Source organism: Egretta garzetta, unplaced genomic scaffold (assembly GCF_000687185.1).
Source record: "Egretta garzetta isolate BGI_Z169 unplaced genomic scaffold, ASM68718v1 scaffold275, whole genome shotgun sequence".
NCBI lineage: Eukaryota > Metazoa > Chordata > Aves > Pelecaniformes > Ardeidae > Egretta > Egretta garzetta.
This window is the reverse complement of record NW_009259867.1, coordinates 1,744,581-1,758,844: the sequence shown is the minus strand read 5'-3', so window position 1 is coordinate 1,758,844 and position 14,264 is coordinate 1,744,581. Positions and strand designations below refer to the sequence as shown.

At 49.3% G+C, this 14,264-nt stretch overlaps 1 protein-coding gene across 1 annotated transcript in view; it reads right to left on the bottom strand.

The window, feature by feature from the left end:
* The window catches only part of WNT3A (Wnt family member 3A), an 89,319-nt gene that overhangs the window by 3,698 nt on the left and 71,357 nt on the right, over positions 1 to 14,264 (bottom strand). Inside the window, exon 3 of the mRNA XM_009640103.1 lies at positions 11 to 107. Coding sequence (XP_009638398.1) covers positions 11 to 107 — 97 coding nt within the window. The remainder of the gene's footprint in view (positions 1 to 10; positions 108 to 14,264) is intronic.

Below are 14,264 nucleotides of genomic sequence, written 5' to 3'. Positions count from 1 at the left end.
GGGGCCCCAGCCGCAGATGGTGGCCGAGCCCTCGGCGCAGGATCTGGTCACCGCGAAAGCCACTCCAGCAGAGGCAATGGCATGGACAAAGGCTGATTCCCTGGTAGCTGTGAAAGAGAGAAATCAATAAATAGTGGCCAGTGAAGGGACCATGCATGGCTTTGATCAGCCCTGTGAACACCTTCTCTCGAGGGCACGGCAGAAGGCCAGGAAACTCTCTTCTTCCCTGTGGTCCAGCTTGGACCTACTCCAAAGACATTTTCTTATACTAGGAAATAAGCTCCTGTGGAGACAGGACCAGGCTTGATTCAAGGCCACTGAGGTCAGCCAAGACGTTTTGACTAAGGTCATCCTAAGGTCTTAGGATAGGGCTGTGGCAAAACAAAAAGCAGTGCAAACCTGGGTTTCAGGGGGCGTATAGGATCTACTGTATGGTTCTTTGAGGGCAATGCACCCCATAGCCATACCCTGAGCTGCAGTCTTGGCTTCAGATGCATGGAATTTGGGCTATGTTCCCATAACATGGAAAATGCAGGTCTACACTTAATGACAGCCTCCACCCTTAGTGGTGGGACCAGGACCAAGTAAAGCACATCCTCCTCCTCAACTGGGAGAGCTGCTGATGGCTGGAAGGTAGGAAAATGCCAGGATGGCCAGGTACTCCCCAATCCTCACTATGTCAAGTAAACATTGTCCCCACCCTTCATCCTGAGGCCACCTTCTATTTCCTAGGCTCTCTAGCTCAGAGACAGTGTTCAATGCATGGCATCTTGAGTCTATCCAAGGTTTTGCTTACTTGCCTAATTAAGACCCTTGCCAAGAGGACTGGAAATGAGCTTTCCTTTTCTGCCCATTGCCTCAGAATGGTGGGTGGGATCAGCCAAAAGATGTCATGGTTAGGGACCACGGAGCCTTAGTCTCCGTGGAGACCTTCCTTCACAGCCTTTCTTCTAAGCTGGATGGGGAAGAGCAGCTCAGCATGAGCCTGGCTTTCCTGGATGCCAGTGGTTTTTCTACACTGTGCCAAAATGAAAACCAAGCATGTAAAACTGCTTTGCAAATGGGTAATATACCAAAATACCAGTTTTTATCACCCCCCACCCCCCCTGCTGTTTTGGTCTCATTATATTTCTTCACTCACTAGAAATGGCCCTGAAGTTCATCACCACACCTCAGAAGACACCACTGCAAGGTTTTTTGGCTTCAGCAAAATGGCGTTTTTATCATTATCAGGGCTATTCTCAAACCCTTGAGGCAATTCTAAGAAGACACAATGATTCTGATAACTGGCCTCCCTTAACCTCCTGTACCATTCCCCACGAGCTCACCTCATGCCTATAGAAGAGTTAGCCAAGAAAGCATATTGTCTCTGGCACCTTTCAGATGATTAGGCTAGGACAGTGTTGAAATATGAATGGCTCCATAAGGGCAGAAGGTCAGGTTTTCAGTTGACGCAGTTTCACCAGCTTCTACTGAGCTTTGCATCAGCTGACGAGGTGGCTACTCAAAACCACTCAAACCTTCTCTGCACCATATTTTGCTGATCTGAGCTTTCCCTGGGCATTTTGGCTTAATCTTTACCTTCTAGATGCTTCCAGGCTTTACTAACATGAAGTGAGTTTAATACACCAAGCCAAAAAGCCAACATGTTCTCAGGGAGAAATCAAAACTGCAGGCTTGCAGAGCGGTCCCGGCTGGATTGAAGGCTTAAGCAAGAACTTGTGCAGCACTGCTTTGTTTTGGGAAGACTACCAAATACAACAATATGCAAATCAAATAATGTGCATGAATTTACAAGCCGAAGGTATGAGCAATGTCCTGGAACATGTTGTCAATAAGCATCGTGAGGTTAGTAAGTCACTGGGGGCTAGAACCAAAAAAGGAAAATGCAGGAACTCTCAGTTCCACAATGCGATTTTCAAAAACCCTTGTTCAGCATCTGTCCAGCCTGGAGGATCCCAGCTTCTTGCAAATGGTGACCATGCAGTTCCTGAGCTGTGTGAAAGCTCAGCTTTGGAGCATGAACAGATGAGTCCAGTTCTAACAGGACTGGGGATTTGGCATCTTGCACTTGCATAAAGCCAGGTGCGATCCAGAAAACAAATCTTGCGGGTGGGGAGCTTCATACGATGTCTTCAGGGACACTGATGACCAGGAAAGGCAAAGGCTTCTTGTAGAAGTCAGTCAGATAAGCTAGTGGGATGAATGTCATTGCCCTCTGGTAAGGAGGTAGAGGGTATAGTGCCTGACCAGACCTAGCTGACACACCTTCCACTTCCTCCCATTGTAGCCTAACTAATCTCAAAACCTTTTGATATGCTGCTATGCCATGGACAGGAGAGGAAGATGATAATCCTTCTTCTTCCCCCTTCTATCTGACAGCTGTAAGGGCTAAAGCATGTTGCTTGGGTAGGTTTGGTCTCATCTCTTGGGAATCACCCCTTCCTCTGCTCAGGAGAAGAGACCTGCTCCAGGCCTTTGGCTATTTGGGAAGGGGCTGTAGGTGCTGAACTGATGGTTGCAAATGCCATGGAGAGCCCCTGTGCCTTGCCATGCTGGGACTGAAAAAAAAGCATCCACAGTCATGGTGTTTGTGCAGAAAACCTTCTCCTGCACGGGTATATGAGAGGGGTGGCCTTGGCTTAGGAGTCCACAGGTCATGGAACCCACCTTAGCCGTTAGCTCAGAACAGAGGTGTTTCTCTGTGCATACAGGTGCAGAGCTCACCAAAACCCAGGGAGCTTCAGGCAATGCAGCCGGAGAATCTTCAGAATTTCTGCATTTGCCAGGACTTGGTTGCAGCTGAACAAGGAGTTACAGGAGGACAGCTTTGGTTGTGGATACTCAGTCCTAAATCCCAGGTCTGTTGCTAGCCCTTACTGAAGGGCTACAACTCCAGGAAGGTATTGATAGGATTTGCTTTAAGAAACACGGATTATACGCAGCTCTCCTCTTCCCAGAAGGAGCCCGATGCCTTTTACAGCCTGTATACGCAGTAATCACTCCCCGGCTTTTGAAATGCAGCCACCCCTGGGGTGGAGCACAGCCACCACTTAAGAGCATACAACAGGAAGCAAATAGCATTGTATCTGATCGTAACTACCTGGGGAATGTAGGCAGGCAGAGCAAAGAGGCTGAGATCTGGCCCCGGGCACTGAGGTTAGGAGTTTGTCTCTTGAGAAAGTTGCAACCGATCTCTTAATGACTCCACGAAATTAGGGCACTGGGTTTACATCTCCTACCCCTAACTTAAGGCACCGAGTTCAATATTGACGCAGATGGAAGCGCGCCATTGCATGAATCATGTCCTGCCACCTCCTAAGTTCCAGGACTGTCCTCCGATTACTAAGCAGACCTGACCCTGCTGAGCTCTGAAGAGCTCCCCAGGTTGTAGCCGGAGGCGGTGTGGCTGCAGGAATGGAGAAGGAGTGTATAGAGATACAGATAAGCAGAAGGAAAGCATGCACTTGTAATGGAAATGAGGGGTTATTAAGGTGCCATATAAAAATGCAAGAGACTTAGGCAAAGATAACAGAAAGTGCAGTATATTTGTCAGGTCGCCTCATTCCTCTGGGTGGTTCTGGTAGCAGGAGACAAGCAGCTCGTTCTGACTTGAAGAGAGCTTCTGGAAAATCATCTGGCAAGAGAAGGTTAATAGGGACTAATACCTCATGGGGATGTTGACGTAAGAGCATTTTAACCACTTTGTTTTCAGTGCACCACAAGGTCACCAAAGCTCTGGCTTCAGCTTGTTTAATTCCTGTCTGCTCCCAAATTTCCCTGTGGGGCTTAGAGACTTGGATGGCTGGTGCTCCAAGGTATACCCTGTTCTGGACCCTTTAGGGGGGGATTGGCTTTCAGTGAAAAAGATGCTGAGACTCTGCCCTGGTGAGACCCCACCTGGAGTACTGTGTCCAGTTCTGGGCTCCCCGGTTCAAGAAGGATGAGGAACTCCTAGAGAGAGTCCAGAGGAGGGCAACAAGGATGATGAGGGGACTGGAGCATCTGCCCTAGGAGGAAAGGCTGAGGGAGCTGGGCTTGTTCAGCCTGAAGAAGAGAAGACCGAGAGGGGACCTCATCAACACATACAAATATCTTAAGGGTGGATATCAGGAGGATAGAGCCAGACTCTTCTCAGAGGTGTTCAGCGCCAGGGCAAGGGGCAATGGGCACAAACTGAAGCAGAAGAGGTTTCAGTTGAATATGCAGAAAAACTTCTTGACTTTGAGGGTGCCTGAGCCCTGGCCCAGGCTGCCCAGGGGGGCTGTGGAGTCTCCTTCTCTGGAGATATTCAAGGCCCACCTGGATGCTGTCCTGTGCCCCCTGCTCTGGGTGACCCTGCTTTAGCAAGGGGGTTGGACTAGATGATCTGAGGTCCCTTTCAACGCTTGCCATTCTGGGATTCTGTGACTTACAGAGGGCCTTTAGGGATGCTTTGTAGCTGCCCCCTAATGCAGAGGTCTCCAAGTCACTGTTCACTTCTGGAAATTGTTTCCTAAGGAGCCTGGTCTGTGAAACTGAGAACCTCAAGGTCCTGTGCAGAACAACTCTGACCACTCTGTCTCAGCAGCAGAAACATCTCGGGATGCTAAAACACATGGCCGAGCTGTATCGATACTAGAATTCAGAGACCTGAGGATGAGGTGACCTAAGATTTGATTTCCTGCTTTTGCAGGGCTTTTGAATGTGACTTTGGGCAAATCCTTTAGCCAGTCTGCGCTTCTGCTTCCTTATCCATACATCTGAGAAGAATCCTTCTAATCTCTTCAGGAGCCTGCAATGCTAATTTCAGTGACATCTTCAGAACAGCGGTCAGGTGTTGGAGCTGAACAGAGGGTCATCAAGTTGTGGGAGGAGGAAGGCAGATGAATAACTGCATAAATATCTCAACTGTCTAATATATGAAACCTGCTCTCATGTGTTCTTCTGCCTAGACAGTGACTTATTTTTCCTGAGTCTTTCTCTGAATGACTAAATGATTAACCCCAGGTCAGACAGATATCCCTGATATGTGGGAGGAAGGACTATGGTGATGTAGAAGGATGAACATAATGGTTGAGTCCCCATCCCTGGAGGTATTTAAAAGACAGGTAGGTGAGGTACTTAGGGACATGGTTTAGTGGTGGGCTGGCAGTGCAGGGTTAACGGCTGGACGTGATGATCTTAAAGGTCTTTTCCAACCTAGACGATTCTATGATTCTACGATTCTATGTTTAATTTAGTCTTAAAAAGTTACAGGTCCTTTTTACCACCTTTGTACCATAGCACTGAGCCCTGTTGTCCCCACTTTGGACACCCTAAATCTTTCCCTCCTCCCTGAAGAGTGGTCTGGTGGTAACAGCAGGTTTCTGGGACAGGGCAAAGCAAGCCACCTTCAGATGTGCTGGGAGCTGAAGCTGCAAGTCCCGTGTCCTGGACCGCAGCTCAAAGAACTAGATGGTAGTTTAGAAAGGGGGCACTCTTGTTTCTGCTGACTGCTCTTTAAAAAAAAGTGGTGAGATCTGTGCAGGCATAGAAAGGAAGAAAGGAAGAAGAAGGGAAGAAGAAGGGAGTAAGGGAGGGAGGGAGGGAGGGAGGAAGGAAGGGAGGAAGGGAGGAAGGGAGGGAGGAAGGGAGGAAGGAAGGAAGAAAGGAAGAAGAAGGGAAGAAGAAGGGAAGAAGAAGGGAGTAAGGGAGGGAGGGAGGGAGGGAGGAAGGGAGGAAGGGAGGAAGGGAGGAAGGGAGGAAGGGAGGAAGGAAGGAAGGAAGGAAGGAAGGAAGGAAGGAAGGAAGGAAGGAAGGAAGGAAGGAAGGAAGGAAGGAAGGAAGGAAAAACGAAAAATGCCTTGCTTTGAGGTGGTTCTGGGCTGTACATCTTGTGAGGAAGGAAGCAGACCTCAGGTAGCCAAGCAGTAGAGCTGGACCCTGCTCTAAGGGTTTTCCACTCAGCCACTTTTCTAGATGGTCCTCCTGAAGGTGTGGAAGCTCCTTTGCAAAAGGAACATTGATGTCTCCAGAACAGTTACTGACTCTACTCTGTGGCGACAAACTTCCCATGCCAACAACCCTTTACTGCCCAGGACCTTGTCACCATCCTTTTTGAACCATAGCCTTTGGAGTGAAACACTGACTTAATGCCTTTTTGGGCTTGATAATGTGTGAACAACATGGAAAAGAATAGAATTGTCCCGCATTGCTCCTGGAGATGTACGACAATGAAGGAAAGAATTCCCACATCTTAGTCACTCCTTCCAGCCATCATTAGCATGTCTACTCTTGCATAGAGGATCCTACTCCCCGTTCCATTCTAGGAAAGGCACTGCAATGGTGTGGCTGCAAGCCTTGAATTTCTGACACGGCAGAATTCTTGAGTGGTCTTGGGAGAGACACTCAGCAAGCAGGGTAAAATGGAAAAAATACCATATCTGCTTAGCAGGACTCTGGGGAGGAGACATGCTGTTTCCTCTGAGCTTCATTTTTCAAAGCTAAAAGAGAAGAGGAAGCTACCTGTTGTGTCAGCTATTTCAGACAGCCAGACACCCACCTCTGAGGGGCGGAAGGTGTAAAGTCTTTCCAGCACTTGTCTGGTAGGGCATGTACCCAGGGAGTGTGAGAAAGGGTTTCAGTTCCCTCCTTGGCTTGAGGGGATACAAACCCACAGCTGTCATGTTAGGATTTGCACATGAGTTGACATAGATTGACTCTAGATTTTAAAAAAAAAAAACCAAAAATCTAAATAAACCCCAAGAACCAAGAAACTGGCTATAAAACTGGGGCAGAGTACTGTTTCTGGTATTTGGAGCCAGCACAGCCCTGCCTCTTACAGTGGGGGCCTGTCCTAACAGCTCAATTTCCCCCTGATTACTGTGGTCAGGGTCCTTCTTGCAGGTCCTTCTTGCATCATGGGGATTGCAGGGAGGGAAGGCGTCAAATGGAGGAAGATGTAGAGGAATTAGTGAAGTGAGCTTTGAGAGTTTTGGAAGCCCAGTCTTTGACTCAGGTGAGGTGAATTCTGTTTTTGACTGTAGTCTAAAGAGGACTCCCCAGCTGCTATCAACACGCTGTGGTTTCTTCCATGAATCCGTCAAGAGAGCCACCTTACCTAGATGTGGGAGGAGACTTGTGCCATTCCACTGTAGGCAGGGCCACCCCTAAACATCCCTATGGTGAAAGCTGAACCAGAAGAGTTTGACTGGAAGGCCATGTTGCACCACTTTGGAAGAAAAAGAAGGATGCCAGAAAAGTTTAGTACCAAATGGTCCTCACCATGGATGCAGGAGCTGAAGCACTGATGATGTAAAAGTCACTGCCTGCTCCTTATTTGTAACTACACTGAAGCCAAGGCTGGAAGAAGGCCTCAGCTCTGAAGGGTACCTCTCAGAGCTACCTTGAGCCAAAGTCTCATCAGTTGTTAAGTAGATGGTGAGTCCCAGAAGTAGGTTTCTCTAGTCTCACACTGACAGCCTTGCAGGTGCAGCTAGTTTCTGAACAGCAGAAGTGAAATCCAATGAAACTCAGAGCTCAAGGGAGCTGCGAAAATGTATGTAGACATCACTACTGGCTTATACTAACATGAACGGCATTGCCTCCTGGCCCTGAAATCTCTGTGCAGGATAAGCAAGGACCAGCTGCGGCAATGCAGCCTTGATTGTCCCAGATAACAGCAAAAGATACTCCAGTCCCTCAGCCCATCTGGCCTCTGTGCTAAACTTGCCAGCCAGCAGATCCCTCAGAGCCAAGAACCAAGGGTTCAGGACATGAGGATGATGTCCCCCATCTTATGATGCGCCAAAGGGGGTTTATAAGAAAGATAGGGACAGACTTTTTAGTAGGGCCTGTTGTGATAGGACAAAGGGTAATGGTTTTAAACTAAAAGAGGGTAGATTCAGACTATATACAAGGAATTTTTTTTATGATGAGGGTGGTGAGACGCTGGCCCAGGTTGCCCAGAGAGGTTGTAGATGCCCCATCCCCAGAAACATTCCAGGCCAGATTGGACGGGGCTGTGAGCAACCTGACCTGGTTGAAGATGTCCCTGCTCACTGCAGGGGGGTTGGGCTAGATGGCTTCTAAAGGTCCCTTCCAACCCAAAACATTCTATGATTCTGTGGTTCTAAGGAATGAAGGGTCACATCTCAGAGCACAGGACGTATTTCTCCCCAGGGAAAAAAGGAGGGAAGATGGGGAAAAAAATGTTAAAATGTTTTTTTTTTTTTTTTTTAATGATCACAAAGAAGCAAATCGTTTGCCAGTCAGAACTATTAAATATTGGCACAGCACCAGGTGAAGACAGAGAACAAGGAACGCCTTGGCACACGCCGGCTGACAGATCCATCCACGCTGCAGAGACAGTGCCCAAGTGCTGGAGGGAAACAAGTGTTGTTCCCATCGTAGAGGAGGAGGAGGATCACAGAGGTGTCACGGCTGCTGTGAGCCTGACATTGCTTGTGGGGAAAATACTGGGAACGTTGGAAACAAAATATTGGCTCTCATGGCCTTGGAGGCAGGCGAGCTTCAGTTTCACCACATTCCTCTTGATTGTAGCAATAGAGGATCCCAACTCAGATAAACCAACGGAAAGGGTTTTACATAAGCTGTCTGGCTCAGCCTCAAGCTTCCTTCTCCTCCTGGAGAGGCCCCAGTTTCCAGTGTTCATATTTCCCCTGACCCATCCTCACCAATCTCAATATGTTGGTCTCCTGCAACGGCATCTCTTGGCCTAGCACTGAAGGTTCCTTGGTTACCCCCTTACCTCTTAAAAGGGACACCTTGTACCACACTTGCTGTTCACTTTCAAAGATGCACCTTCTACCCATCAGGAAAGGTGGAGAGGAGCAAGTTGTGGCCTTGATGGTCTCAAAACAAGGACTATGAAAGGAGGGGACAAGTCAGGCTTTCTGGTGGGACAGTGAATCGTTCCACAAAGCACATTCCCAAATTCCACATCACATGCTGTACTCATACTAGGTATATTGGAAAACGTTTTCCAAAGTGAAAGCCTTAGGAAGACATCCTGACCTTCTTCAAAGTTTTAATTTCTTTATTTGATGTCACTTCCAAGTCTAAACACTGAGCAGCAAAGTGCCCTGACCCTGATTTTCTGCTCGATCACAGCAGCATCAGTCAGGAAGTCCCTGTGGTTACTCTGAGAAGACTCTAGAGTCTTTAAGAAGATCAGAGCCTGGTGACTGCCTCACCCAGTGGGCTGCAAATGCTAGACAAATTCCTTCTCTGGACACGAGCAATTCCAAAACTCTGCCTCAGTTTCCCCATTTGCAAAAATGGACAAAATTCATATGTCATGGCACATAATAAACCACTCATAAATCTATTCAATGGTGATAACTATTGACTGACACCACAGACCACATCTGGCATACTGTCCATCCAGGACAGGGACAGAAAGCTCAACTTACACTCTATAGCCTGAGCTTTGCGCATCCTTTCAGCCTACAACATTACAGAGGAGAAGAGCAAAAGGGAGGACTTTTCTCTTCACTCAGTACTGCATGATGCCTTATTACCCTAGGAGTGATGCTTGTGCTTGGATCACTCTTTTTCCATAGGGCCTTCCATGAGAACATCAGTTCCTCAAGCTGCCCTGTGCTGAGCTGTGTGGACATGGCTACTGATTTATCAGCACATCAGAGAGTCATGGGATAGGATCATAGAATCATTTAGGTTGTAAAAGCCCTTTCAGCTCCCCCAGCCCAACCGTTCCCCTACCCCTGCCATCCCACCCCCAAACCCTGGCCCTCAGCACCGCCTCTGCCCGGCTGTTAAATCCCCCCAGGGCTGGGGACTCGACCCCTTCCCTGGGCAGCCCCTTCCAGTGCCTGACAGCCCCAAGGGGAAGGAATTGTTCCCCATGGCCAACCTCACCCTGCCCTGGCACAACTTGAGGCCGGTGCCCCTCGTCCCATCGCCCCTTCCCTGGGAGCAGAGCCCGACCCCCCCAGCTCCCCCCTCCTCTCAGGCAGTTGTAGGGAGCGATGAGGGCTCCCCTCAGCCTCCTCTGCTCCAGGCTGAACCCCCCCAGCTCCCCCAGCCGCTCCCCAGCAGCCTGGGGCTCCAGACCCCTCCCCAGCTCCGCTGCCCTTCTCTGGACACGCTCCAGCCCCTCCAGGTCCTTCGGGGAGGGAGGGGCCCAACCCTGACCCCAGCATTCAAAGTGCGGCCCCCCCAGTGCCCAGCACAGGGGCACGGTCCCTGCCCTGCTCCTGCTGGCCACCCCACTCCTGATACAAGCCAGGATGCTGTTGGCCCTCTTGGCCACCTGGGCACACTGCTGGCTCATATTCAGCGGGCAATCATCTGGGCTTACAGCCATTATAGGTCTTGGCAGTAGCTCCAGGACTTCCCACAGCAGCTCTGCATTGCACAGAGAAGATGTGTCCAAAGCTATATAAACCCTCATCAATCTTGTCTGGAAGCGCATGATTGCATGGGATCATTTGGACAAGAGCAGAGCCCAGACGGTTGCCTGGGATCCTTTGGATGCAGAAGCATCACTAAGTCCATGCCTCAAAGATCTGTTTGTAAGACTACAGGCTCCGTGCAGATTTACAGACTGACCTGAGTGATTTGGAGCCACACACCAGTGAAACCCAAGCACTTGCTTCCATCATCTGGCGTGTAGGCTTGTCTCAGGTCCCCTAGCCTTTAGCAGCATTTCCCAAGTGGGTTTACCTCCAAGTCTGGCGCAGCCTGCTTTGAAAAAACAGCAGTCCCCGGGGGGGCTGCAGGTAATTGAGGCTTTCAGGTCTAACCCTAAAATGGGGTGGCTCCAAGACCAGACGCAGCGGTGGGAGAAATGCAGCTTTGGAGCACCCACACTGCAGCAAGTGATGCCAGCCAGGAGCTGCCCTGCGGATCCATTCCAGGCTCCGCGTGATGCCACAGCCTATGCCCTTCTTCACAGCGAGCCACTCCAACTCCATGCCCAGCTGATTCTGCACTGTTTCTCATCAAAATCCAGCTCCGGGGTTTGTTTCACTTTTTTATCCTTTTAAAAATCAGGCCCCAAAATGCAAAGACTTATGCAAATACAAAGCATAATAACAAGAAGCTAACCACACTTTTGCATATCTTAAAGGAAAGGTTAGGTTTGGGTCCCATCTGTGTTTTGAACGAAGTTCTGATTGAGTTCTTGTTTCCTCTGAACCAGCATGCTAGTGTCAACACATCCCTGGGAAGATGAAAGGCCCTAAAAAGACATTTGATCAGATTAGCTCTGATTCAGATCATCGGAGGGAAATTATTAAATGGGCAATTCCTGCCAGGGAACATGAAGGCGATACAGATAAGAGGGAATGCTGGATTGAAGGAGGTTGGATTAACATAGTTTGTAAAATCCTGAAGACCAAGATCCCCTAAAATATCCGAACAGTGGGGTTTTTTTTTTCTTTTTTTTTTTTTTCTTCCTTTTTTTTTTAGCTTTTTTTCTGCTGGTTGCTTATGGTTATTGTTGCACCCCGCACAACAGAGCTGCAACCTCCAGGGCGGTGCTCACGCTTCCAAACCTTTCAGGATCTACCTGAAACAGGTAGAGCCAGATTGGCAGACGCCGGAGCAGCCCGGGAACCTTGTGCGCGGTGCTGGGAGTGGGGCCGGTGCTCTCTGCCGCCCTCCGAGCCCTCGTGTGAGCCGAGGGTGGGTGGAGGGCTGGAATGCTCTCACTAATTAGCTACTGTCAAAATAACCCCAGGTGATCGCAGGTAACCAGACCCCCAAGATAGGCAAATCAGCAGGATGGTCTGGTATCAGTAACCCAAGTCTGATACCTGCAAAGCAAACATCCCTCTCTCTTTTTTTCCCCCCCGCCAATCTCTCTGTCAATCTAATCATTACCATGTATGTCTCCCTACCTACCTTGCTTAACGCAAGCACGTTTTATCTGTCTTTCTGCTGGCTTGGTCATGTGTGAAACACTCAGTGTCTGATCCCCCCCCTCCTGCCATCCCATAAATGCTGCCTTCTGAATATTTCATCATCGTCTCAAGCCCTGAACCAGCGCGGTCCTCTCGGCCCTTCGAATCTCCCCAAATTACCCCGACCCCTCATCTCCCCAACAGCCCTATGTCCCTGGGAGGCTCTAGACAAAAGGAAGCTGTGTGCCAATTGGGGGTTATTAGCAGAGATACAGCATGCTCATTGTGGCAGGACCAAGTCCTTAATGAAAGGGGAAGGCGGAAAAGGAGCATGGAAGGACTGGGGTGCAATTCTCCGGGGCGCGTTCCAGGTTAAAGGATCATCGGGGTCCCTTCTGGCCTTGAAAAAAAAAAAAAAAAAGCAAGAAAATAAAAGGCAAGCCCCAAAGACAGCTATGCAAAACAGCCCTGCTGGTCAATAGGATACGGGGAAGAAAAAAAAAAAAAAATTGTATTCTGTTATCAGAAGCAACATGGTCGAACAAAAGGATCGCCTTCGCCCACCTGAGAATGGAATGTGAGGCTCCATTTCGCTGCTCTGATCGTATTTGACAGCCCCCCTCGAGACTGCCTGGTTGGTATGGCAAATCGTCCTTATTACCTGCTGGGGTGAATGAATCCCCCTTTGTGCTGGCACTGTCACGCTGCATTAGGTTGACAATGGCCCGAGATATTTTATATGAAATTTGCCCTCACTTGTGATTAGCCAGCACCAACTAAGTCATAGCAACCTAGAACTATGCATTGGCCGGGCCCCGTTGTCGGCCGAAAGGGAAATCCCTATTCAAATGGTTTAATAAAACAATCTAAAGGGCGTGTGAATCGTGAAAAGCATTTTCACTTTTCTCTTTAGCTTAATCTCATGGTCGCTGGGATATTGTGCTCTGAGCAGACCCCAGCAGGGTGTGGGCTAAGGTCCCCCATCAACTTCTTTTACAGCCTCCTTTTCTGCGAGTTAATGATATACCGGTGTGATTGCCTCCCGCAGCAAGAAGAAACACGCATTTGATGAAAAGGATGGACCTCCTAACACATCCTAAATGGCAACAATTTCTCATCCAAAGGTCACAGGTCATAACCTGGATTTTGAATCACCACCCAGATCTTTTTCAAAGCCCTGCTAAAGCTGGGGGATTCTGCGAGGCCGTTTTACACACAGACACACACACACACACACAGAGACACCGCGTTATCTCCAGAGGTTCCTGCTCTGCTTGAGTCCTGAGTTTAGCGTTTGGAAACAATTGGATTTTCCCCTGGTTTTGGGCTACGCTTTGCTGCCTTTCACATCCTCTCAACCCAGGGTTGCACAGGGAAAAGCACAAGACAGAGGTGGGCAATGCAGAGATGCGTGGTCTCTCTGCAAGGCACCTCCTGAGCATCCCCAGAGGGTCACCCAGAGCTCGGCAGCACCCGGGGTACAAGCAAGACATGCGGTTGAATCAGCGGCTGGCCATTCATCCAAAACTTGGCATGCTCCCAGCCCCGAGCATCACCTCCAGCAAGGTTTCAAGGTCTCAAAATTCTCCCCACTCTCTTGCAGGTGTGGAAAAGCTCCCCCAGTGCTGACCCCTTGATAAACCAGACCTCCCATGCATGGGTGGGATGCAGCCACAGAGATTTGGCTGTGGAGTGGGCTTGGAGGAGGGGGAAGGAGAAACGTAGGTTTGCCCTTTTGCATTTTCACTCTTCTTCTTCGCCTGGGCTGGGAAGTGGAGGAAGGCAGCGGCAGCGGGTATAGGTCACTGCAAGGCTAGCTCAAAGCCGGGTGCTCACCTTAACGTTTACCTAAACAGAGGAATGCTTTGCATCTGCAAAATGAGGCTGGAAATCCCCGGGGAAACGAGCTCCCTCATGAACCTCCTGCAGCCGAGCTTCCAAGCAGAAACAAAAGGTGAAGGGGAAAGCAGTCTGGGAACCTGTTTTGTTTTCTCCACTTTCCTTTCCTCTTCTCTATTTTTCCCCCTTCCCACCATGAACCCTTGGGCCAGGTGGGGGGTTCCTCTGTTGGCCGCATGTCAATACTCTCCCTCAATTTTTCCCCACCAGAGCTCAGCAAGAAGAGAGGGTCTGCAGGGAGCATGCACAATGAAAGCAGCCCAGGCTCTCACGAGGCACCCTTTTGGCTTTCAAAGTCCACATTAACCTCTCCTGAAGGGTGTTCACACGAGCTGTGGTATGTTTCCACTGCAGCTCTCCACCTAATTGTAAGCAATCTGGGGCAAGGAGTGATTTTGTTATTATGTACTTGTACAGTATTTAGCACAATGGGGCCCTGATCTCTGCTTGGGGCCTCAGAGTCTACTGTAATACAAATAATTAACCATAATAGAGCTGGGCAAATATCTTAATAAA